A 24,238-nucleotide genomic window follows, 5' to 3' on the forward strand; every position below is an offset into this window, starting at 1 on the left:
CTCTCACATCACATCTCCTATGCCAGCCCGGCCCAGTTCCAGTGCCTGGGGCATTTGCTGCCCCCAGGGTCAGAGAGGTTGACAGAGCTGTAAAGCAGCAGATCCAGTAGAACAGGCACAGGCAAACATACCACCACACACAGCAGTCATTACTCTAAATCACTGACCCACCCTCCTCTCCCCAGCTCCATCCTCCTCATGACTTCAGCTAGAAACCAGTCACCTGGAAAATGTCTGCTGAGCAAAGCTATTCTCTCCCTCCCCTTCCCTCCCTTGCAAACAGCAGAAATATTGAGACACTTACCAGATGATTATCTGGTCACAACACCGGCCGTGTGGAAAACACTCTGGGAGTGGATGAGTGGATGTACAGTATGCTTCACACTGGAATAGAAGAAGGAATCAAAGGCGTCTACATGGGGACAAGTGGACCGGGATGGCTCTTAGTGCCCGTTCCACTAGCCTTTTGGCCTCTATACCTCCATTGACAGACATGTACAGATGGATGATCTTAATATGACCTGTATTGTTACAGCAAAAATAACAGCATTTGAACATTTAGTCCATAATGTTGCGGGATTGGTGGTTAGGCTATTAGCTGGGCAAAATGAGGCTAAATGAAAAGTGGAGTACTGTTAATTTAACCGTGTGTTAGTGCAGTTTTTCATTTAATGATCAAATTAAGATCCTACATCTGTAGACATAAATGAGGGACCCCTTCTTTGCAGGTCACCAGACACTCATTAATTGGGCCAGACATTAGACCCAGTCCAACCCCAGACCCAGCCCAAGACCCAGATCCAGACGCAGCCACCATCCAAACCCGCCCCAGTCCAACCCCAGATCCAGTCCAAACCCAGCCCCAGTCCAACCCCAGCCCCAGTCCAACTCCAGCCCCAGTCCAACTCCAGACCCAGTCCAACCCCAGACCCAGTCTAACCCCAGACACAGTCCAAACCCACCCCCAGTCCAACCACAGACCCAGTCCAACTGCAGACCCAGTCCCCGTCCAACCCCAGCCCCAGTCCAACCTCATCCCCAGTCCAACCGCAGACCCAGTCCAACCCCAGACCCAGTCCAACCACAGCCCCAGCCCCAGTCCAACCAGAGACCCAGTCCAACCCCAGCCCCAGTCCAACCCCAGACCCTTTCTGATTGATCTGTGAGTAAAGCAGGAGGGATTTGCTAACTTGCTAGTTTTGTTTTATTTGTTATATATTTGTTTCCGATCATAATTTGTGCTATAACTCAATATGTACTCTACATAGCCTGAAAAATGGTATGTAGTGGGAGGGAGGGAGGGAGGGAGGGAGGGAGGGAGGGAGGGAGAATGAAGAGGAAGATGAGGAGTAGGAGGAGGGGGAATGGGTATTGGTACTGTATATATTTGTATTTATTAGGGATCCCCCATCATACAGTACCACTACCCACTCTTCCTCCTCCTTTTTACCACTACATATATACAGTATAGGCTGCATGGGTTTTGTAAGCGAAGTAACATGGATGGAGGGAGGGAGGGGAAACGAAAGCTGTGATGCATCAGACCACTTGTGCCAAAGTACTATTTTTATAGACAACCTTACAAAGGACTCATTGACTGATCTCCTCTAGCATTACCTTGTCCTTCAGAATGTGTTCAAACAGGGAATAGAGTAACCCCCAATGAGTTTTGGCAGGATACATTGCCTAGTTAGTAGAACCATATGAGGGTATTCTCTCAGAGTACAATTTATGCCGTGTTCTGTCGCACATACTTTCTCCTTAAAAATGATATTGGTTATTTGTTTGTGCTCTCATAACTTTCCCACTCAACCTGTCATTTTCATTTTCTAATGAAAATGTGACACCATAAATCGTCAATTCACTTTCCACTTTCCGCCATATCTTTAAGTTAGTTTCAGCATCAAAATGTTAATATAAAAAAGGCTTAGACTTACATACTGTATATCCTTACTCCATTCTGCTCTGTAGTCACGTTGTTTCATGAGTTGACGCCTGCTGTCTGTATTTCATGCATCAGTGTGTATGGGGAGTCGTATTTTAGCAGTGCAAAGAAGACATCAAAGCAGCTCTGTGGAGATGCAGTAAATCTTAGGCACTTGGAAGGTACCTCGTTCGTTACATCACCTACGCTGCCAATAAAGTTTAATTAGACTGCATGCGGTTCCTGTTGGAATTGAAATAAATGCTCTTGTGTAGCCTACATGAACAAAAGCCACTCTCTTTTCTCTTCCCTGTATAGTCATCCCAGACCTGTGAATGAATCTATCATGGATCAACTTCAAACTCTCTCCCCACTCAATCCCCAGTCTTTATTCATTGGAAAGACATTTAGAGATGATTTTATTTCTTTAGCATTGCAGAGTTTATTCAAACTACAAATCCTCCAAATATGCATGGGAGCCACATCCTCCAAATATGCATGGGAGCCACATCCTCCAAATATGCATGGGAGCCACATCCTCCAAATATGCATGGGAGCCACATCCTCCAAATATGCATGGGAGCCAAACATCTGGAAAGTTCTGCTTTGTAGAAAAAGACCATGGTTATGGTTATTCATATATTACTATAATGGTTCTGGTTATTATTATATTATTATAATGTCTATGGTTATAATGATGGTTATTATTATACACTGCTCAAAAAAATAAAGGGAACACTAAAATAACACATCCTAGATCTGAATGAATGAAATATTCTTATTAAATACTTTTTTCTTTACATAGTTGAATGGTTGAAAATCACACAAAAAGTATCAATGGAAATCAAATGTATCAACCCATGGAGGTCTGGATTTGGAGTCACGCTCAAAATTAAAGTGGAAAACCACACTACAGGCTGATCCAACTTTGATGTAATGTCCTTAAAACAAGTCAAAATGAGGCTCAGTAGTGTGTGTGGCCTCCACGTGCCTGTATGACCTCCCTACAACGCCTGGGCATGCTCCTGATGAGGTGGCGGATGGTCTCCTGAGGCATCTCCTCCCAGACCTGGACTAAAGCATCCGCCAACTCCTGGACAGTCTGTGGTGCAACGTGGCGTTGGTGGATGGAGCGAGACATGATGTCCCAGATGTGCTCAATTGGATTCAGGTCTGGGGAACGGGCGGGCCAGTCCATAGCATCAATGCCTTCCTCTTGCAGGAACTGCTGACACACTCCAGCCACATGAGGTCTAGCATTGTCTTGCATTAGGAGGAACCCAGGGCCAACCGCACCAGCATATGGTCTCACAAGGGGTCTGAGGATCTCATCTCGGTACCTAATGGCAGTCAGGCTACCTCTGGCGAGCACATGGAGGGCTGTGCGGCCCCCCAAAGAAATGCCACCCCACACCATGACTGACCCACCACCAAACCGGTCATACTGGAGGATGTTGCAGGCAGCAGAACGTTCTCCACGGCGTTGCCAGACTCTGTCACGTGCTCAGTGTGAACCTGCTTTCATCTGTGAAGAGCACAGGGCGCCAGTGGCGAATTTGCCAATCTTGGTGTTCTCTGGCAAAGGCCAAACGTCCTGCACGGTGTTGGGCTGTAAGCACAACCCCCACCTGTGGACGTCGGGCCCTCATACCACCCTCATGGAGTCTGTTTCTGACCGTTTGAGCAGACACATGCACATTTGTGGCCTGCTGGAGGTAATTTTGCAGGGCTCTGGCAGTGCTCCTCCTGCTTAAAGGCGGAGGTAGCGGTCCTGCTGCTGGGTTGTTGCCCTCCTACGGCCTCCTCCACGTCTCCTGATGTACTGGCCTGTCTCCTGGTAGCGCCTCCATGCTCTGGACACTACGCTGACAGACACAGCAAACCTTCTTGCCACAGCTCGCATTGATGTGCCATCCTGGATGAGCTGCACTACCTGAGCCACTTGTGTGGGTTGTAGACTCCGTCTCATGCTACCACTAGAGTGAAAGCACCGCCAGCATTCAAAAGTGACCAAAACATCAGCCAGGAAGCATAGGAACTGAGAAGTGGTCTGTGGTCACCACCTGCAGAATCACTCCTTTTTTGGGGGTGTCTTGCTAATTGCCTATAATTTCCACCTTTTGTCTATTCCATTTGCACAACAGCATGTGAAATTTATTGTCAATCAGTGTTGCTTCCTAAGTGGACAGTTTGATTTCATAGAAGTGTGATTGACTTGGAGTTACATTGTGTTGTTTAAGTGTTCCCTTTATTTTTTTGAGCAGTGTATTACTATAATGGTTCTGGTTATTATTATATTACTATAATGTTTCTGGTTATTATTATGTTTATTATTATATTACTGTAATGGTTACGGTTATTATTATGTTCTATATTTTATTACTTTAATGGTTATGAATAGTATTATGTTTATTAATATATTACTATTATGGTTATGGCTAACAGGTGGCCTGCTCACATTACCATATTTCTGAGGGGACCTGATACTATCCTCATACAATCCTGATACTATCCTCATACAATCCTGATACTATTCTGATACTATCCTGATACTTCCTAACACTATTGTGATTCTGTTCTGATACTGTCTTGATACTATCCTGATAATATCCTGATACTATCATGATACTATCCTCATACTGTTCTGATACTATCCTGATACTATCCTGATACTCTTCTGATGCTGTCCTGATACAATCTTGATACTATCCTGAGAGTACCCTGATACTATCATGATACTATTCTGATACTATCTTGATACTATCCTCATACTATTCTGATACAATCCTGATACACTTCTGACACTATCCTGATACTATCTTGATACTATCCTAAAACTATTTTGATTGTATCCTGATACTATTCTGAAACGATCTTCATACTTTTCTGATACTATCCTTATACTATCCCAATACTATTATGTTTCTATTCTGATACTAACCTGATACTACCTTGAAACTATCTTGATACTATCTTGATAGTATTCTGATACTATCCTGATACTATTCTCATACTATCCTGATACTATCCTGATACTATCATGATACTATCCTAACACTATCCTGATACTGTTCTGATTCTGTCCTGATACTCTCCTGATAGTATCAAATACTATCATGATACTATACTCATACAATTCTGATACTAACCCGATACTATCCTGATACTCTTCTGATTTTATCCTGATACTATCTTGATCCTATCGTGATACTATCCTACACTATCCTGATACTGTTCTGATTATATTATGATACTCTCCTGATAGTATCATGATACTATCATCATACCATTCTGATACTAACCCAATACTATCCTGATACTATTCTGATAGTATCCTGATAGTACCCTGATACTATCCTGATACTATGCTCATACTATCTTGATACTATCTTGATACTATTCTGATACTGTCCTGATACTATCCTTATACTATACTGATAATATCCCGATACTATCATGATATTATCCTCATACTATTGTGATACTATCCTGATACTCTTCTGATTGTATCCTGATACTACCTTGATCCTATCTTGATACTATTCTGATAGTATCCTGATACTATCCTGATACTATTCTCATACTATCCTGATACTATTCTCATACTATCCTGATACTATCCTGATACTATCCTGATACTATCCTGATACTATCCTAACACTATCCTGATACTGTTCTGATTCTGTCCTGATACTCTCCTGATAGTATCATGATACTATCCTCATACAATTCTGATACTAACCCGATACTATTCTGATACTCTTTTGATTTTATCCGGATACTATCTTGATACTATTCTGATAGTATCATGATAGTATCCTGATACTATTCTCATACTATCCTGATAATATTATCATACTATCCTGATAATATCCTGATACTATCATGATAATATCCTAATACTATCCTGATACTGTTCTGATTCTATTATGATACTCTCCTGATAGTATCATGATACTATCCTCATACCATTCTGATACTAACCCAATACTATCCTGATACTATTCTCATACTATCCTGATACTATCATGATAGTTTCCTAATACTATCCTGACACTGTTCTGATTCTGTCCTGATACTCTCCTGATAGTATCATGATACTATGTTGGTACTGTTCTGAAAGTATTCTGATAGTATCCTGATACTATCCTAATACTATGCTCATACTATCTTGATACTATCTTGATAGTATTCTGATAGTATCATGATACTATCCTGATACTAACCCGATACTATCCTTATACTCTTCTGATTCTATCCTGATACTGTTCTGATACTGTCCTGATACTATCCTTATACTATACTGATAATATCCCGATTCTATCATGATATTATCCTCATACTTTTCTGATACTATCCTGATACTATCTTTATACTATTCTGATACTATCCTGATACTTTTCTCATACTATTCTCATACTTTCCTGATACTTTCATGAAACTATCCTAATTCTATCCTGATGCTGATCTGATTCTGTCCTGATACTGTCCTGATACTCTCATTTCACTTTTGAGATACTATCATGATACTATACTCATACTATTCTGATACTAACCCAATACTATCCTGATACTATCCTGATACTGTTCTGATACTGTTCTGATACTATCCTTATACTATCCTGATACTATCATGCTACTATCTTGATACTATCCTGATCATTTCCTGATACAATCCTGATACTGTCCTGATACTGTCCTGATACTATCCTGATACTATACTGATGATTTTCTGATTCTGTTCTTACTGTAATCAGGTTGCATTAACCTCAGTGGTTGAATTCCAAACTGCACCCTATTTCCTTTATTGTGCACTGTGCACTACTTTTGACCAGGGCCCATAGGGCTCAGTGAGCCATTTGCAACACAACGTAAATATGATGCTTATGTTGAGGGGCTGGTGGATAACCTCAAAGAACCACATTCCCATTCCTGTACTCTGCACCTCCTTCAGTACCCCCCTTTCCCAAACCTCCCAGTTTTTCCAGAGATCCTGATTGGAATATTCTTGGAATCAGGAGGGAATAAGCAGGAAATCTGAATTCATCCAAACAGGATATCTGGAAAACCGTGGAATTTTGAGAAAGTTACCAGAATGTTGTAACTCTGCACTGCACATAGGAGAGCAGACCACAAACCAGGGTGATAGCCAGGCCACGGAGGTGATGGGGCAAAGAATTCCAGGCAGAAACATAGATATTGAAACAAACTATTCCAAAAATCTGTCTGCAATACAGCATGCAATAGAGCATGCTGGGAATTATGATAATGATGGGTGTGATGATGGGTATGGTTTTGATTCAAAGTGATGTGTATTAGTTTTAGGCCCCAGTATTAATGTAAAACTAGGCCCTCAAAATAAGTCCTTACGAAATATGTATGGTATTATGTTAAATACTGTAAATATATTTTTTACAATAACATATTCGCTTAGGATCTCACTTGGTGAAGATCATAAGACTGAAAATGAGTGCAACAACCATGTCTCTGTGTCACGACTTCCACCGAAGTTGGTTCCTCTCCTTGTTCAGGCGGTGTTCGGCGGTCGATGTCACCGGTCTTCTAGCCATCGCCGATCCACCTTTAATTTTCCATTTGTTTTGTCTTGTCTTCCTGTACACCTGGTTTTCATCTCCTACTAATTAACATGTGTATTTAGCCCTCTGTTCCCTCCATGTCTGTGTGGGGTATTGTTTATTGTCAGGATTGGTACGCTTCCGGCTGGTTTGCGCCGGGTTTTGTTTTATACCCGTGCTTTGTGGCAGCCGGTACTTTGTACTTGGGTTTTATTCTTTGGGCTACCTTACTTGTTCTTTGGGCATTTGTTTTGTGACGCGGTTGCGTTCTGTATGATGATTGCCTAAGTAAAATGCTTTGTCCATTCATCTCTGCTCTCCTGCCCCTGACTTCCATGCACCAGCTACACTCACCATTGACACTCTGTCACTAACAAGTACAGTCATGGGCGGTAACGGTTACAATAAACTCGAACGGCAAGACACTCTGTGAAATATTTGAATAAGGCTGTGTGTTAATTTAACACTGTTCCGGTGTCTATATGGGTCCACAGACTCAACACTTTCAGGGTTGATTTAACACTCTCAGTGTATATACATATTTTACAACTGGAGAACTAACTGTGTGTAGCTGTGCTGCCTCACCCTGATATTGTGACGTGAGGCTGCCGGGTTAGAGTCACTCAGGATGCTCAGGCTTTTATACCTTGGAAGCATCTGCACCCTGAAGGGCAGGAGAGGCACATACACCATGGAGGGACACTTCAAGGTGAAAGCTCTCTGTGTATCACACAGGTGGTTGGTGGCACCTTAATTGGGGAGGACGGGTCTCATATACATCAAACACATGGTGTCGATGTGTTTGATACATTTCCATTCACTCCGTTCCAGACTTCCAGTCCTCCCCTCAATAGCCTCCTGTGGTGGATAAATCTTGGCAAAACATAAAGATTTTAAACACATTTAGGTGTCATAGTGGAACCAAAAAGACACTGCCAAAATCGAATGTGGTCATTTTTTGGGTGAAACCAAAACCTCTGTTTTCAGGCTGGATATATTGACATTTATTCAAATCTCTCGACTTTCCCAGCATAAGAGGAACATCTTGGAGAGAAGCTTAAGGGCGTAGTGCAGTTATCCACTTCACAGTCTGACAGCTGGCATCTCTCAGAAGCACTCTCACTCTGAGAAACACATTTCTCTAGTGGCATCTCAGATGCCTCGTCTTCTTTAGCTGCATGGAGGTTAAACGGAGCATGATTTTTACCTGCCTGTTTGTGAGACAGAAAAACGGTGCTGCCATCACATTAGGAAAGTAGCAAGTTTGGTGGCGGAGGATGGCTGTGTGGAGCCGAGACCTATCTGCTGCTGTGTGTCGCTTTATAAATGCCCTGAGATTGAAAAGATGATTAGGCCTCACCCTACTCCTCTCCTCTCATCCTTTCTTCCTCCCCATTTTGACCAGCCAGGGGACCTGACAGAGGTTGAGCCCGCCTCCTTCCCCTAGCACAGCTCAGTAGTTCCGTCACAGACAGTAAAATGCATCTGCCATGGGAGCAGCGCAGGCAGGCCACTTTGTCAGCACACACACACACACACCCTGGGCTTTAAGCAGAGCAACACCAGCAGAGAGAGAGAGAGCTAGGATGAATCATTGAAGTGTGCATTCTGCAGAGGCTCTAAATGGCTGGGAGAAGGAGACGTTAATGATTCATGGACTGCTTTCATCTGCTTTGGTTCAGGTCACTGTCCTGAAGGCACTCGGGGCAGCGGAGAGGCGAGGGTGGAGAGGGAAGAGGAGAAAGGGGAGAGAAGCTGGAAAGGTGGGGTGTCATGGGCGAATAGATTGTGTGAAAAGTGGGCCAGCACAGATTAAGAAATATTGCCAAAGAAAACGTTAAAGCAAATATTAATGCTAAACGGCCTTCCCAGTTTAACTTTTTTGCTGTAAATATTTGAGGTGGGATTTATGGGTATTCTTTCATCACCAGGATTTCATTTCCCAGGCTTTGTCCCAAATGGCACCTTATTCCCTACATAGTACACTGGTTTTGACCAGAGGTCTAAAGTAGTGCACTATATAGGGATTAGGATGCCATTGTGGAAACAGGCCTTGAGTCCAACAGGACCACTTTTGCTGTGACTACTGTCTCTGCTATGGTCTGTTCACTCATCTGCAGCTGTTTAGAAGGCGCCCCGAAACATAGGGTTTCTCTTTTCCAGATCAAGTGTCCAATAAATGTGATATTAAAACTGAAGAAAAAAAAAATCTCTAATCACAATATCATGCGGCCTGATACGAACACTTTTCATTTTTAATATCTACTGAATAACAAACAGAGAATATGTCCATGCAGCAATGAATTAAATTGTGGTTCTAAAATAGTCTATTTGATGACGTTCCAGATCCAGATTCAGATAAGCTTAGAAACATGTTGTTCCACTGCTGCGTGTCACGAACGAAGGATGAGTTTTTTTCTGCTGAGGAAAGGTTGTTACCGCTGTAGTTTTTTTCTGCTGAGGAAAGGTTGTTACCGCTGTAGTTTTTTTCTGCTGAGGAAAGGTTGTTACCGCTGTAGTTTTTTTCTGCTGAGGAAAGGTTGTTACCGCTGTAGTTTTATTCTGCTGAGGAAAGGTTGTTACCGCTGTAGTTTTATTCTGCTGAGGAAAGGTTGTTACCGCTGTAGTTTTTTTCTGCTGAGGAAAGGTTGTTACCGCTGTAGTTTTTTTCTGCTGAGGAAAGGTTGTTACCGCTGTAGTTTTTTTCTGCTGAGGAAAGGTTGTTACCGCTGTAGTTTTTTTCTGCTGAGGAAAGGTTGTTACCGCTGTAGTTTTTTTCTGCTGAGGAAAGGTTGTTACCGCTGTAGTTTTTTTCTGCTGAGGAAAGGTTGTTACCGCTGTAGTTTTTTTCTGCTGAGGAAAGGTTGTTACCGCTGTAGTTTTTTTCTGCTGAGGAAAGGTTGTTACCGCTGTAGTTTTTTTCTGCTGAGGAAAGGTTGTTACCGCTGTAGTTTTTTTCTGCTGAGGAAAGGTTGTTACCGCTGTAGTTCTTTTCTGCTGAGGAAAGGTTGTTACCGCTGTAGTTTTTTTGTAGTGGTACAGGGCATTCAGGGCCGGCTCCAAGCATAAGAGACAAAACTTTTTGGGGAACTCAGTCGGGGTCTCAACTTACTGTTGAGAGTAAGAATAGTAGAATACATCAGATGCAATTTAGAAATGTGTTTGTACATCATTCGGCAGGTTTTCCCTTGTTATGTCAGTCACAGACAGTCACTCACTGACTACCTAGAATTTGTTAGATGACAAATTGTATTATTAAACATGTCAGCTAACAATGGTAGTTAGTCTAGGTAGGTATCTAAACTTGTAGTAATCATGACCAAATACTGACCAGGCACATCCCCTGGTGTCACGGCCGTTGAAAGAACTGGACCAAAGCGCAGCGTGGTGAGCGTACATATTCCTTTTATTAAGAAAATGACGCCGACAAAAACAATAAACAATACAAAACAGCCGTGAAGCTTAAGGGCTATTTGCCACAAACAAAGTTAACTTCCCACACTGAAAGGAGGGAAAAGGGCTACCTAAGTATGGTTCCCAATCATAGACAACGATAGGCAGCTGTCCCTGATTGAGAACCATACCCGGCCAAAACATAGAAATACAAAATCATAGAAAAGAAAAACATAGAATGCCCACCCCAAATCACACCCTGACCAAACCAAATAGAGACATAAAATGGCTCTCTAAGGCTCTCCAGTGGGCCCCCATTGATTTTGTTAGTCATTCTCACTCAGATATCAGATTAACATGGCATAAATCATGCCTAAATGTGTAGAACTGCAGAAAATTTGCTGAAAACTGCAATATTTTACTTGTGATGCGCCCTGGTCAAAAGTAGTGCACTATATAATCAGGGAATAGGCTGCATTAGGAAACACTACCGTAGAACAGACATCGCTCCCACACACTACACAACTATCAATACTCTGACACGATACACAACTATCAATACGCTGAGGCACTACACACCTATCAATACTCCCAAACACTAAACAGCTATCAATACTCTGACGCACTGCACAACTATAAATATTCTGACGCACTACACAACTATCAATACTCTGATGCACTACACGACTATCAATACTCTGATTTTTTTTATTTTATTTTTTATTTCACCTTTATTTACCAAGTAGGCTAGTTGAGAGCAAGTTCTCATTTGCAACTGCGACCTGGCCAAGATAAAGCAAAGCAGTTCGACACATACAACAACACAGAGTTACACATGGAATAAACAAACATAGAATCAATAATACAGTAGAAAAATCTAAATACAGCACATGTGGAAAGGAGGTAGGATAAGAGAGGTAAGGCAATAAATAGGCCATGGTGGTGAAGTAATTACAATATAGCAATTAAACACTGGAATGGTAGAATGTGCAGAAGATGAATGTGCAAGTAGAGATATCGGGGTGCAAAGGAGCAAGATAAATAAATAAATACAGTATGGGGATGAGGTAGATTGGATGGGCTATTTACAGATAGGCTATGTACAGGTGCAGTAATCTGTGAGCTGCTCTGACAGCTGGTGCTTAAAGCTAGTAAGGGAGATATGTGTCTCCAGCTTCAGTGATTTTTACAGTTCGTTCCAGTCATTGGCAGCAGAGAACTGGATGTAGAGGCGGCCAAAGGAGGAGTTGCCTTTGGGGGTTTGACAATTGAGATATTTCTGCTGGAGCGGGTGCTACGGGTGGATGCTGCTATGGTGACCAGTGAGCTGAGATAAGGCGGGGCTTTAATTAGCAGAGATTTGAAGATGACCTGGAGCCAGTGGATTTGGCGACGAGTATGAAGCGAGGGCCTGCCAACGAGAGCGTACAGGTCACAGTGGTGGGTAGTATATGGAGCTTTGGTCACAAAACAGATGGCACTGTGATAGACTGCATCCAATTTGTTGAGTAGAGTGTTGGAGGCTATATTGTAAATGACATCTCCAAAGTCGAGCATCTGTAGGATGGTCAGTTTTACAAGGGTATGTTTGGCAGCATGAGTGAAGGATGCTTTGTTGTGAAGTAGGAAGCCGATTCTGGATTTAATTTTGGATTGGAGATGTTTAATGTGAGTCTCGAAGGAGAGTTTTAAAGTCTAACCAGACACCTAGGTATTTGTAGATGTCCACATATTTTAAGAAAGAACCGTCCAGAGTAGTGATGCTGGACGGGCGGGCAGGTGCGTGCAGCAATTGGTTGAAGAGCATGCATTTAATTTTACTTGCATTTAAGAGCATTTGGAGGCAACGGAAGGAGAGTTGTATGGCATTGAAGCTCATCTGGAGGTTAGTTAACACAGTGTCCAAAGAAGGGTTACAGGGATACAGAATGGTGTCGTCTGCGTAGAGGTGGATCAAAGAATCTCCAGCAGCAAGAGCAACATCATTGATGTATACAGAGAAGAGAGAGTTGAGATTTGAACCCTGTGGCACCCCCATAGAGACTTCCAGAGGTCCGGACAACAGGCCCTCCGATTTGACACACTGAACTCTATCAGAGAATTAGTTGGTGAACCAGGCGAGGCAGTCATTTGAGAAACCAAGGCTGTTGAGTCTGCCAATAAGAATGTTGTGATTGACAGAGTCGAAAGCCTTAGCCAGGTCGATGAATACGGCTGCACAGTCTCTTATCGATTGCGGTTATGATATCGTTTAGGACCTTGAGCATGGCTGAGGTGCACCAATGACCAGCTCTGAAACCAGATTGCATAGCGGAGAAGGTACAGTTGGATTCGAAATGGTCGGTAATCTGTTTCTTAACTTGGCTTTCGAAAACCTTAGAAATGCATGGTAGAATAGATATTGGTCTGTAGCTTTTTGGGTCTAGAGTGTCTCCCCCTTTGAAGAGGGGAATGACCGCGGCAGCTTTCCAATCTATGGGAATCTCAGACGATACGGAAGAGAGGTTGAACAGGCTAGTAATAGGGGTTGCAACAATTTCGGCACATACTTTTAGAAAGAGAGGGTCCAGATTGTCTACCACGGCTGATTTGCAGGGGTCCAGATGTTGCAGCTCTTTCAGAACAGCTATCTGGATTTGGGTGAAGGAGAAGTGGGGGGGGTTTGTGCGAGTTGATGTGGGGAGAGAAGGGCTGTTGACCGGGGTAGGGGTAGCCAGGTGGAAAGCATGGCCAGCCGTAGAAAAATGCTTATTGAAATATTCAATTATAGTGGATTTGTCAGGGGTGACAGTGTTTCCTAACCTCAGTGCAGTGGGCAGATGGGAGGAGGTGCTCTTATTCTTCATGGACTTTACAGTGTCCCAGAACTTTTGTGACTTTGTGCTACAGGATGCAAATTTCTGTTTGAAAAAGCTAGCCTTAGCTTTCCTAACTGCCTGTGTATATTTGTTCCTAACTTCCCTGAAAAGTTGCATATCAGGGGGGCTGTTCGATGCTAATGCAGAACGCCACAGGATGTTTTTGTGCTGGTCAAGGGCAGTCAGGTCTGGAGAGAACCAAGGGCTACATCTGTTCCTGGTTCTACATTTTTTGAATGGGGCATGCTTATTTAAGATGGTGAGGAAGGCACTTTTAAAGAATTTCCAGGCATCCTCTACTGACGGGATGAGGTCAATATCCTTCCAGGATACCCGGGCCAGGTCGATTAGAAAGGCCTGCACGCTGAAGTGTTTTAGGGAGCGTTTGACAGTGATGAGGGGTGGTCGTTTGACCGCAGACACATTACGAATGCAGGCAATGAGTCAGTGATCGCTGCGATCTTGGTTGAAAACAGCAGAGGTGTATTTGGAGGGCAAGTTGGTTAGGATGATATCTATGAGGGTGCCCGTGTTTACGGATTTAGGGTTGTACCTGGTAGGTTCATTGATAATTTGTGTGAGATTGAGGGCATCAAGCTTAGATTGTGGGATGGCCGGGATGTTAAGCATGTCACAGTTTAGGTCACCTAGCAGCACGAGCTCTGAAGATAGATGTGGGGCAATCAATTCACATATGGTGTCTAGGTCACAGCTGGGGGCAGAGGGTGGTCTATAGCAAGCGGCACCAGTAAAAGACTTCTTTCTGGAAAGATGGATTTTTAAAAGTAGAAGTTCGAATTGTTTGGGTACAGACCTGGATAGTAAGATGGAAAATGTTATAGTTAGGGATGGACATTTCAGGGGTTTTGGTGGACTACCTAAGCCAGGACATCCAGGTTGGCAAAGTGTGCTAAAGCAGTGAATAAAACCAATTTAGGGAGGAGGCTTCTAATGTTAACATGCATGAAACCAAGGCTTTTGGCAGTTACAGAAGTCATCAAATGAGAGAACCTGGGGAGTTGGAGTGGAGCTAGGCACTGCAGGGCTTTGATTAACCTCTACATCACCAGAGGAACAGAGGAGTAGGATGAGGGTACGGCTAAAGGCTATCAGGACTGGTCGTTTAGTGCATTCAGAGGAGAGAGTAAAAGGAGCAGGTTTCTGGGCGTGAGAGAATAGATTCAAGGCATAATGTACAGACAGAGGTATGGTAAGATGTGAGTACATTGGAGGTAACCCTAGGCATTGAGTAATGATGAGTGAGATATTGTCTCTAGAGACGTTTAAACCAGGTGATGTCACTGCATATGTGGGAGGTGGAACTAAATGGTTGGTTAAGGCATATTGAGCAGGGCTAGAGGCTCTACAGTGAAATAAGACAATAATCACTAACCAGGACAGTAATGGACAAGGCATATTGATATTAGGGGGAGGCATGTGTAGTTGGGTGATCAATAGGGGTCCAGTGAGTGGTTGGGCTGGCAGGAGACATGGCGATTCAGACAGCTAGCAGGCTGTTGCTAGCAGACAGGGGCTAGCAAGCTAGCAGACCGGTGCTAGCAAGCTAGCAGAAGGGCCTTAGAGGGACAGCGCGATGTAGAGGCCAGTTGAGTACCCCCTCGAGCAGATTACACCGTAGTCCAGTCGTGGTCGTCGTAGTCCAGTCGCAATGCACTACACATCTATCAATGCTCTCAGACGCACTACACAACTATCATTAATCTGATGCACTTCACAACTGTCAATTCTCTGATGCACTACACAACTATCAATACTCTGATGAACTACACAAATATCAATACTCTGATGGACTACACAACTATCAATACTCTCAGAGGCACTACACAACTATCAACAAGTATAGATGTGATACTGTACATTTGGCCCCGCTTTTCTGGCTGTTTTTAAAGCTTGCAGACTGTAGCTGCATGATAAAGAAAATTCAAGTCAAATCCAATGAAAATAAAGTGTTAGATGTGTTTGTTTTGTGTTTTCTCAGTCTCACATGTTTGTTGTACTTAGAGTTGTTCTTGTCAATGTTTATACGTAGGTCTGACAGTCAGTCAATCATTGTCTTCTCAACGTATCTCTCTCCTCTCTTCAGGGAGCTGATGCCCAAGACCCTGGAGGGCCAGATCACCATGGAGAAGACCCCCAGCTACTTTGTGACCAGAGAGGCCCCAGCCCGGATCGCCGTCATGTCCCGGGACACCAAGCTGATCGTGGTTGTGAGGGACCCCATAACCAGGGCCATCTCTGACTACACACAGACGCTGTCCAAGAACCCAGACATTCCCACCTTCGAGAGCCTGACCTTCAAAAACAGGACTACGGGGCTCATCGACACGTCCTGGAGCGCCATCCAGATCGGCATCTATGCCAAGCACCTGGACAACTGGCTAAAGTACTTCCCCATGGGCCAGATTCTGTTCGTGAGTGGGGAGCGTCTGATCAGCGACCCGGCCGGAGAGCTGGGCCGGGTGCAGGACTTCCTGGGACTCAAGAGGATCATCACAGACAAACACTTCTACTTCAACCAGACCAAGGGCTTCCCCTGCCTCAAGAAGGCTGAGGGCAGCAGCAAGCCCCACTGCCTGGGCAAAACCAAAGGGCGGACCCACCCCAACATCCACCCAGAGGTGGTGCAGAGGCTACGGGACTTCTACAGGCCTTTCAACATGAAGTTCTACCAGATGACGGGACGTATGTTTGGTTGGGACGACTGATTTTGCCTTGGTGGATTTACATTTGAGTCATTTAGCAGATACTCATATTGAGTGACTTACAGGAGCAATTTTAGTTAGGTGCCTTGCTCAACAGATTGTCCACCTAGTCGGCTCAGGGATTCATACCAGCGATCTTTCAGTTACTGGTCCAACACTCTTAACCGCTAAGCTACCTGTCGCCCCAGAATACAGATGACCAGAGAACACAGATGACTGTTGACACTGCAGTATAACTGTGGGACAGCAACAACACTTAGCCTAGAGGCAATATGTGTCTGTGATAGCGGAGAAAAAGCCTTATCTGCTCTTACTGGCAATTCAGATATTTAACGTGTTCACTGTGTTACTGTGTCTCAGAACCAATATCAGCTGAGGCTGGTTGAAGGAAATGGAGCCGGATTATCCCTTATAGAGCATGTGGTGGTTCTAATACAGAGAGATACTGCATCTCTACCTCTCCCTGTAGTTCCTGTCAGAGGGTTTTCTGTTTTGGAACCTTTCAGTGATGCAAAAGACAAATATGTTGTTACTGTATAGGAGGTTATATAAAATCACACAGAGAGACTTTGGATAAAAAGCCTTGTCTGAGTGATTCTATACCATATTTTAAAGCAAACCCAGCTGCTTTTCAAAGAAAATTTGTTCAAGTTAAAACTACATTTAATTTATTTAAGATGGTGTACTCATGCAGAATATAATATACATGTTGATATGTTTTATGTTTTCTGTGATTTTTGCATGTTGTTTTATACTGTACACATTTTTCTTTCTTTATCATGTTTATTAAGGTTATTCATTTGAATCTGTATATGCGATTCCCGCACTCTTTTCCTGCTGAGCTTGTAATTATAATCCTGTGGGGTTTGTTATTCTGAGGGCAGTTTCCCCACCGTGAGTTAATGGAGTTGATTGAATTACAGTGTAGAGAGCGAGACAGAGTAAAGATAGCACTCAATGGAAGTGTCCAGTGGCACCCTATTCTCTATATAGTGCACTACTTTTTACCAGGGCCCATTGGGAATAGGTTGCCATTTGACCAGCATCCATAGGGAATACGGTGCCATTTGACCAGGGCCCATAGGGAATAGGGTGCCATTTGACCAGGGCCCATAGGGAATAGGGTGCTATTTGGGATGCATAGTGAGTCAACTGTTGTATCAGTACTGTAACCTCGTAGGAACACATCGTAGGAATACAGCAACTCCTCTAGTGGGCCTAACCAAACGATTTCTCAGATTTCCTCTTGAACATGCCTCCTTGTGAACTGAAAACAGTTGCTGTCATCCAGCCTTTCCTTGCCTCGGAGGCATCCGTGGATGGAGGTGTCTCTCTGTGTCTTTTTAAAGGAGCCAGAGAACAATTGTGAAGTTGTGTTTTTGATTTATATCTCCCTGGTTGTGAGCTTCCAAAGAGTCTCTCCCCTTTCAAATGTTCCTCAAAGGGAAACTTCATCATGCTCATTTTTTTCAATATGAGTTCAGGGGGAAACATATCAATTTATCAATTTGTCAATTTGTCACAGCGGGTGCAACATCTCCTATACACTTCCTTGTAAACTCGCTCACCGAGTCAGCGTAAAAATAAATGTTATTGCCTGAGGCTACCCGGAACATATCCCAGTCCACGTGATTGAAGCAATCTTTAGGCGTGGAATCCGATTGGTCAGATAAACGTTGGATAGACCTAAGCACAAGCTTCCTGTTTTAGTTTCTGCCTATAGGAGTGGCGCAACAAGATGGAGTTATGGTCAGATTTGCCAAAAAGGAGTACGGGGGAGGGCCTTGTATGCATCGCGGAAGTTAGAATAGCTGTGGTCGAGTGTGTTACTCACTCGTGTACTGCAATCGATATGCTGATAGAATTTAGGTAGCCTTGTTTTCAGATTAGCTTTCTTAAAATCACCAGCTCCAATAAATGCAGCCTCAGGATATATGGTTTCCAGTTTGCATAAAGTCCAGTGGAGTTCCTTGATGGCCGTCTTGGTATGCGCTTGCGGGGGGATATACACGGCTGTGACGATAACCGAGGAGAGTGCTCTTTGGAGATAATACGGTCGGCATTTGATTGTGGGGAGTTCTATGTCAGGTGAACAAAAGGACTTGAGTTCTTGTATGTTGTTACAATTACACCATGAGTCGTTAATCATGAAACATACACCCCTGCCCTTCTTCTTACCAGAGAGATGTTTGTTCCTGTCGGCACGAAGCACTGAAAATCCCATTGGCTGTACGGACTCTGACAGCATGTCCTTAGCTAGCCATGTCTCCGTGAAATAGATTATGTTACAATCCCGGATATATCTTTGGAAAGCAACTCTGGCCCTAATTTCGTCGACTTTGTTAACTAGTGACTGTACATTATCGAGTAATACACTCGGAAGCGGTGGGTGGTGTGCGCGCATCCGAAGCCTCACTAGAAGACCGCTCCGGCACCCTCTCCTCCGACGGCGGTGTTTTGGAATCAGTTAAAATGCCCTGGGAGGAGCAGATAAAGGATTCGCTTTGGGAAAGTTGTACTCCTGATCGTAGTCCTGGTTGTGCTGTTAAGGTAACGTCTCTCTGATATCCAATTGCTCTTCCCGGCTATATGTCCTAACACTTAAGGTTTTCTGGGTTAACAATGTAAGAAATAATAATACATAAAAAAAACGCAATACTGCACAGTTTCCTAAGGACTTGAAGCGAAGCTGCCATCTCTATCGGCGCCATCTTGTAAAGGACATAGGACACAAAGGACACAGCTTTTACTGTGAATGCAGTCTCCGTGAACCCAGGAACATTGCCTTTACATTTCAATCACGCTATACAGTGTGAGGATTGAATCTATCTCTCGCTCTCTCAATTTTGTTTTCATATGCACAAGGAATCTCAGCATCATATCATTTTTACCTCTTCTTCTGCCCTAAATTTAGAAGATGTTACATTAATTACACCCTTAACATCTGCACTTTCAAATCACTTATGGTTGAGTTGAATACATAATGAAAGCCTGTCACTGTCTGACACTGTGGGAAGCCCTTAGTAGACAGAAGGAAGTCTGATGAACATCGAAGCGTATGAATACAGCTGTGAAGCTAAACCGTGTTGATCGTCATGGAGATGGAGACTACACGAGCCAGACCTAAAGGCGTATGTTCATTTGTTGACTTAGATCATTAGCATTCTGGATGCTGTTTCTTATTCCTCTCTGACTGGGACAGCGAGCTTCTTCAGAGAAATCTGTCAGGGACATAAACAGAGCCTGAATCCCAAATAGCACCCGATTCCCTACATAGTGCGCTATATAGCGAATAGAGTGCCATTTGGGATGCATTCTTCATGTTCTTGTCTAACTCTCTGAAGGAGAGAGAGGTTAACAAAGCAAGAAGGAGGAGATGAAAGCGTAACATCTACTGTGTGTTATGGGCTTGTGTCCTTAACCTTATTCCCTCCATAGTGCACTTATTTTGACCAAAGACCTATGGGCCCTGCTCTAAAGTAGTGCACTATGTAGGGAATAGGATGCTATTTGGGATGTAGCCATGTTCTGTACAGACAGACAGAGACAGACCACCACTGTCAGAGAATATTCAGCTCAATATCAATAGCAGCACGAACAGAGAGAAAACAAGATCACTGTTTGTTCAATGAGCTTGACTGCATGTGGTTGATTTTTATAACAGACAGAAAGAAAGGCATATATGTTTTGCTATCCTTCTCCCCTGCTGAAAAAAACAGCACATACCAGCCCAGGCTGGTGACCAGCCTTCTTTGTGCTTTCACTGGTGACCAGCCTTCGTGAACAGCCTTTGTTGTGCTTTCGAAGGCTGGTCACTAGCAAAAACACAATAAAGGCTGGTCTGCCAGCATAACCAGCTGGACCATTAATTTCACATGTTCCACTGTAAACTGTCATAATCAAATCTCACAAGTATCAGACACAGCAAGCTCACAGCTACTCTCTAATCAAGGTAACATTGTCCCACCCCTGGCTAGCCACCATTGGATTAAAAAGCCAAACGTAACGCAATATCTGCCAATTCATTTCCAGCAATATTGCCCCTGTATGTCTCTGTGGTGTTCACGTTTGTCCATCACTCCGTGTGTAGCCAGTTGATGTGATAAGATTCTTGTGAGCTGACAGAAATATTTCCCCCAAAACCTACTCAATTAAATGTTACCTTTAAAGTAGGCTTACCTGGCAGAAGTATATCATGAGTGAGTATATCATGTGTATCTATTATTTGTTATTTGCCCATTTTAACTTGAAATGAGTAGCAGCAGTACAGAACCATCACTAGACCGACACATTAGACAGCACATTAGGTGGCACGTTCCTCGCTCACTAGATGCGCAATTAAAGGGTCGGATGTGCAATTAAAGGGGAATTACACAAAACAATGTACAATTGTTTTCTTCAAGGCTTTAAAAAAAAGTTATTCTAATGTGATTTATGCCTTGACATGGACTCAGAATATCACATTTCTTTGTTTGTCTATGAACAATTGAGAGTGAAAAACAAAAGGGAATAGGGTGACATCTGACCAGCATCTGACCAGCATGGACCAGCAAGGACTAGCTTGACCAGCATCCAACCTGCTTGACCAGCATGGACTGGCATGAATCAGCATAGACCAGCATGGATCAGCATGGACCAGCATAGACCAGCATAGACCAGCATAGACCAGCATAGACCAGCATAGACCAGCCTGAAATGTTTGCAGGTCTATGCTGTTTTTACAGCTGGGTCTCTATCACTCTGTCTTTATTTTCTCTCTCTCTCTTACACACACACACGCACAGACAGACAGACAGACAGACAGACAGACAGACAGACAGACAGACAGACAGACAGACAGACAGACAGACAGACAGACAGACAGACAGACAGACAGACAGACAGACAGACAGACAGACAGACAGACAGACAGACAGACAGACAGACAGACAGACAGACAGACAGACAGACAGACAGACAGACAGACAGACAGACAGACAGACAGACAGACAGACAGACAGACAGACAGACACAAATCGTGTCTCTTCTCACCTCCATCTGTTTGAGTCTGTGCATGCCAGGGCAGCATCTGGTGTGCTGAAGCACCTGCACAGAGTCACCTGTGCACAATTAACCCTCCCTTCTTCCCCAGAGCCCTGAGTAAGCCACTCTTAGCCTCTCTGATCACCCAGACCCTCCACTCTCCACACGCACACTGCCTCTCGTTTTCCACACAGCAGAGCAGAAACAGTCCAGGCGGCTCCCCAGAAAACTGGGTCCTGCGTGTGGCGCTCCATTGAAGTGCCTGCCGGGGGCTCCAGATATGTCACTCCGCCACCAGTAATCTGATGGGATGGGCGGATCAGAGAACAGCCCTTTGAAGGATGGAGGAGAGACTGTTGAGGTGGTCTGAGTCGGAGAGGGACGCACACAGAAATGTACGCACACACACATAAACACATAGATGCACACACACACTCGCACACAGACACACACGCATTCACGCATGCACACACACACACACACAGAGCGCCAAACTCACCACCACACAGCTTGGTCCTGCCCCGCAGAGGGACATGGTGGAGATCAGCCTTCTGTTTTCTCTGGATGTCAGGAAAGAGCCCTTTAACTCTCACAAGCACAATCGTGTTCTCTGTTTTTCTCTACAACCCCCACAAATGTCTTGGGACTTGTCTGAAGTCGGTACAGCCGATCTGCCAACTTCTGTCTGTAGCGTCCAAACAGTGTGGGCTGCACACTAAATGTGACTCTCACAAACATGTACATGTCTGTTGTTTTGCTCTAGGACGCCCACAGGCCTCACAAGACTCATCTTAAGAGGTTTAAATACATGTAGAAAGAAATAACAAACGTTTCCTAATCTTGTATCTCTCAGATGTAGGATAGACACTTCAGAGCAAACTTCCTTTCGATTTTTCTCTGGAGGACTATCTGTTGTTCGATGTAGTGAATCTGTTATTCAATGCATTTGTATGGGCTAATAGCAGTAAGCCCAAATAAAATGCTTAATTAAATGTATATACACATTTTTTTTTACTTTGATTGGTCTTAAAATTCTAAATCAAATTGAAAAATTATCTTTGGTATGACCTTAGACAGGGCTTAGACTCTTATGGGTTAATCCTTTTAATCGTCTGAGCAAATATCTGTGTGAGGCACGCTCCAGACCCTGCATTAATAAAACAGGAAGAGACTGAGGGCCGTACACTACCCAGGGTTCTGTTTTCTCTGTTCTCGTTGGTGTTTCTCCTGTCCCAAATAGCAGCATATTACCTATATAGCGCACTGCCCTGGTCAAAAGTAGTTCACTATAAAGGGAACAGGCTGTCATTTGGGACGCAGCCACTGTCTGAAGGACCCGGGCAGCAAACACCACCACATACATATGTTCCCTATCGTGACAGAAGAGAAGAAGGACAGTGGCCTGCTGTGAAATACATTGGAAATATGTGTCTCTCTCCCTGTCAAAATAATTGTTGGTTTAGCATTTAAAGATGCATTGGTGGTTCTCATGAAATGCCCAATTGTTTGTGTATGATCAAAAGAACATTTCACTAATGGTTTGCATGCTACTCGGGGAAAAAAGGTCTCTGGTCTCCTTTTCAACGGGCACTTCTGTGCCTACTAGACAGCACACCAAAACATTGGGCAATTAACTTAATCTGGAGAGCAGGACACTTTCCAAACATATGCGTTTCGACTTCTGCAGTAGTTTTCACGCATCCTTCCTAAGGACAAGAAACAACTCCTCTTCAGAAGAGGCTTCATTTGTCCTGACACTTGATGAAAGCTGTATTCATGTTAATCTGACATGTTCCTTCCCTGGGATGAAAACCAGGGGGACAGTAGTCTAAACAGGTAGGCTGGAGTGGCCTGGGGTAGAGTGGAAGGCTCCCCAGAGGCAGAGGGGCCCTGCTCAGTCAGCTGAAGGCTCTGTCAGGCCTGCCACTCTCTCCCTGAAGCCTCTGTGACCCTGCCTGACATGACATCCCACTGGCCCTGGTGACAGCACAGTAACGGGCTGCTAATGTTAGTCTTTCTCCTTTTCTCATGAGTTACCTTTGACTAGACAGCTTTTCAAATTATTGACTGTCATCTTAGTTGATTTCTTGTGTATTTCTATTAGAGTGAAAATACAATACAATACCATAGCTCAGGGCTACCATAGACTGAAAATGTATGTTATTTGACTGTATACTAGTTTTGTATGATATTGAAAGTATGACAACAGAGAACAACGAGGTGATAGAGATCCACAGATAGAAACATTACAGTTGTATTATTTCTCTGGAAAAAGTCATCCTTGGTGGTGTGAAACTAATAGCTGTAAAGAAATCAACAACACTTTTTCCTTTTCAGTGAGCAGTTTATATTTGCCCATCCCCCTCATTGCAGACTGTGTAATGAGGTACACAGACACACACACACACAGACACACACACACACACACACACACACACACACACACACACACACACACACACACACACACACACACACACACACACACACACACACACACACACACACACACACACACACACACACACACACACACACACACACACACACACACACACACACACACTATTTCACCAACCACTGTGCCTTATATGCAGCCCTATATGCTGTCCTCACATGTACATCTACACTCACAGCTGTACTTCCACTCTGTACACAGCTAGACTCCAAACAAACCCCCGACTTCCACTCTGTACACAGCTAGACTCCAAACAAACCCCCGACTTCCACTCTGTACACAGC

At 43.7% G+C, this 24,238-nt stretch overlaps 1 protein-coding gene across 1 annotated transcript in view; it reads left to right on the forward strand.

The window, feature by feature from the left end:
• Positions 1-23,991, forward strand: part of LOC139571493 (heparan sulfate glucosamine 3-O-sulfotransferase 3A1-like) — a 130,790-nt gene extending 106,799 nt beyond the window's left edge. Inside the window, exon 2 of the mRNA XM_071394420.1 lies at positions 15,856-23,991. Within this exon, the coding sequence (XP_071250521.1) occupies positions 15,856-16,477 (622 nt within the window). The 3' untranslated portion in view covers positions 16,478-23,991. The remainder of the gene's footprint in view (positions 1-15,855) is intronic.
• The last annotated feature ends 247 nt before the right edge of the window (positions 23,992-24,238 follow it).

Source organism: Salvelinus alpinus, chromosome 3 (genome assembly GCF_045679555.1).
Source record: "Salvelinus alpinus chromosome 3, SLU_Salpinus.1, whole genome shotgun sequence".
In the NCBI taxonomy this organism is placed as follows: Eukaryota; Metazoa; Chordata; class Actinopteri; order Salmoniformes; family Salmonidae; genus Salvelinus; species Salvelinus alpinus.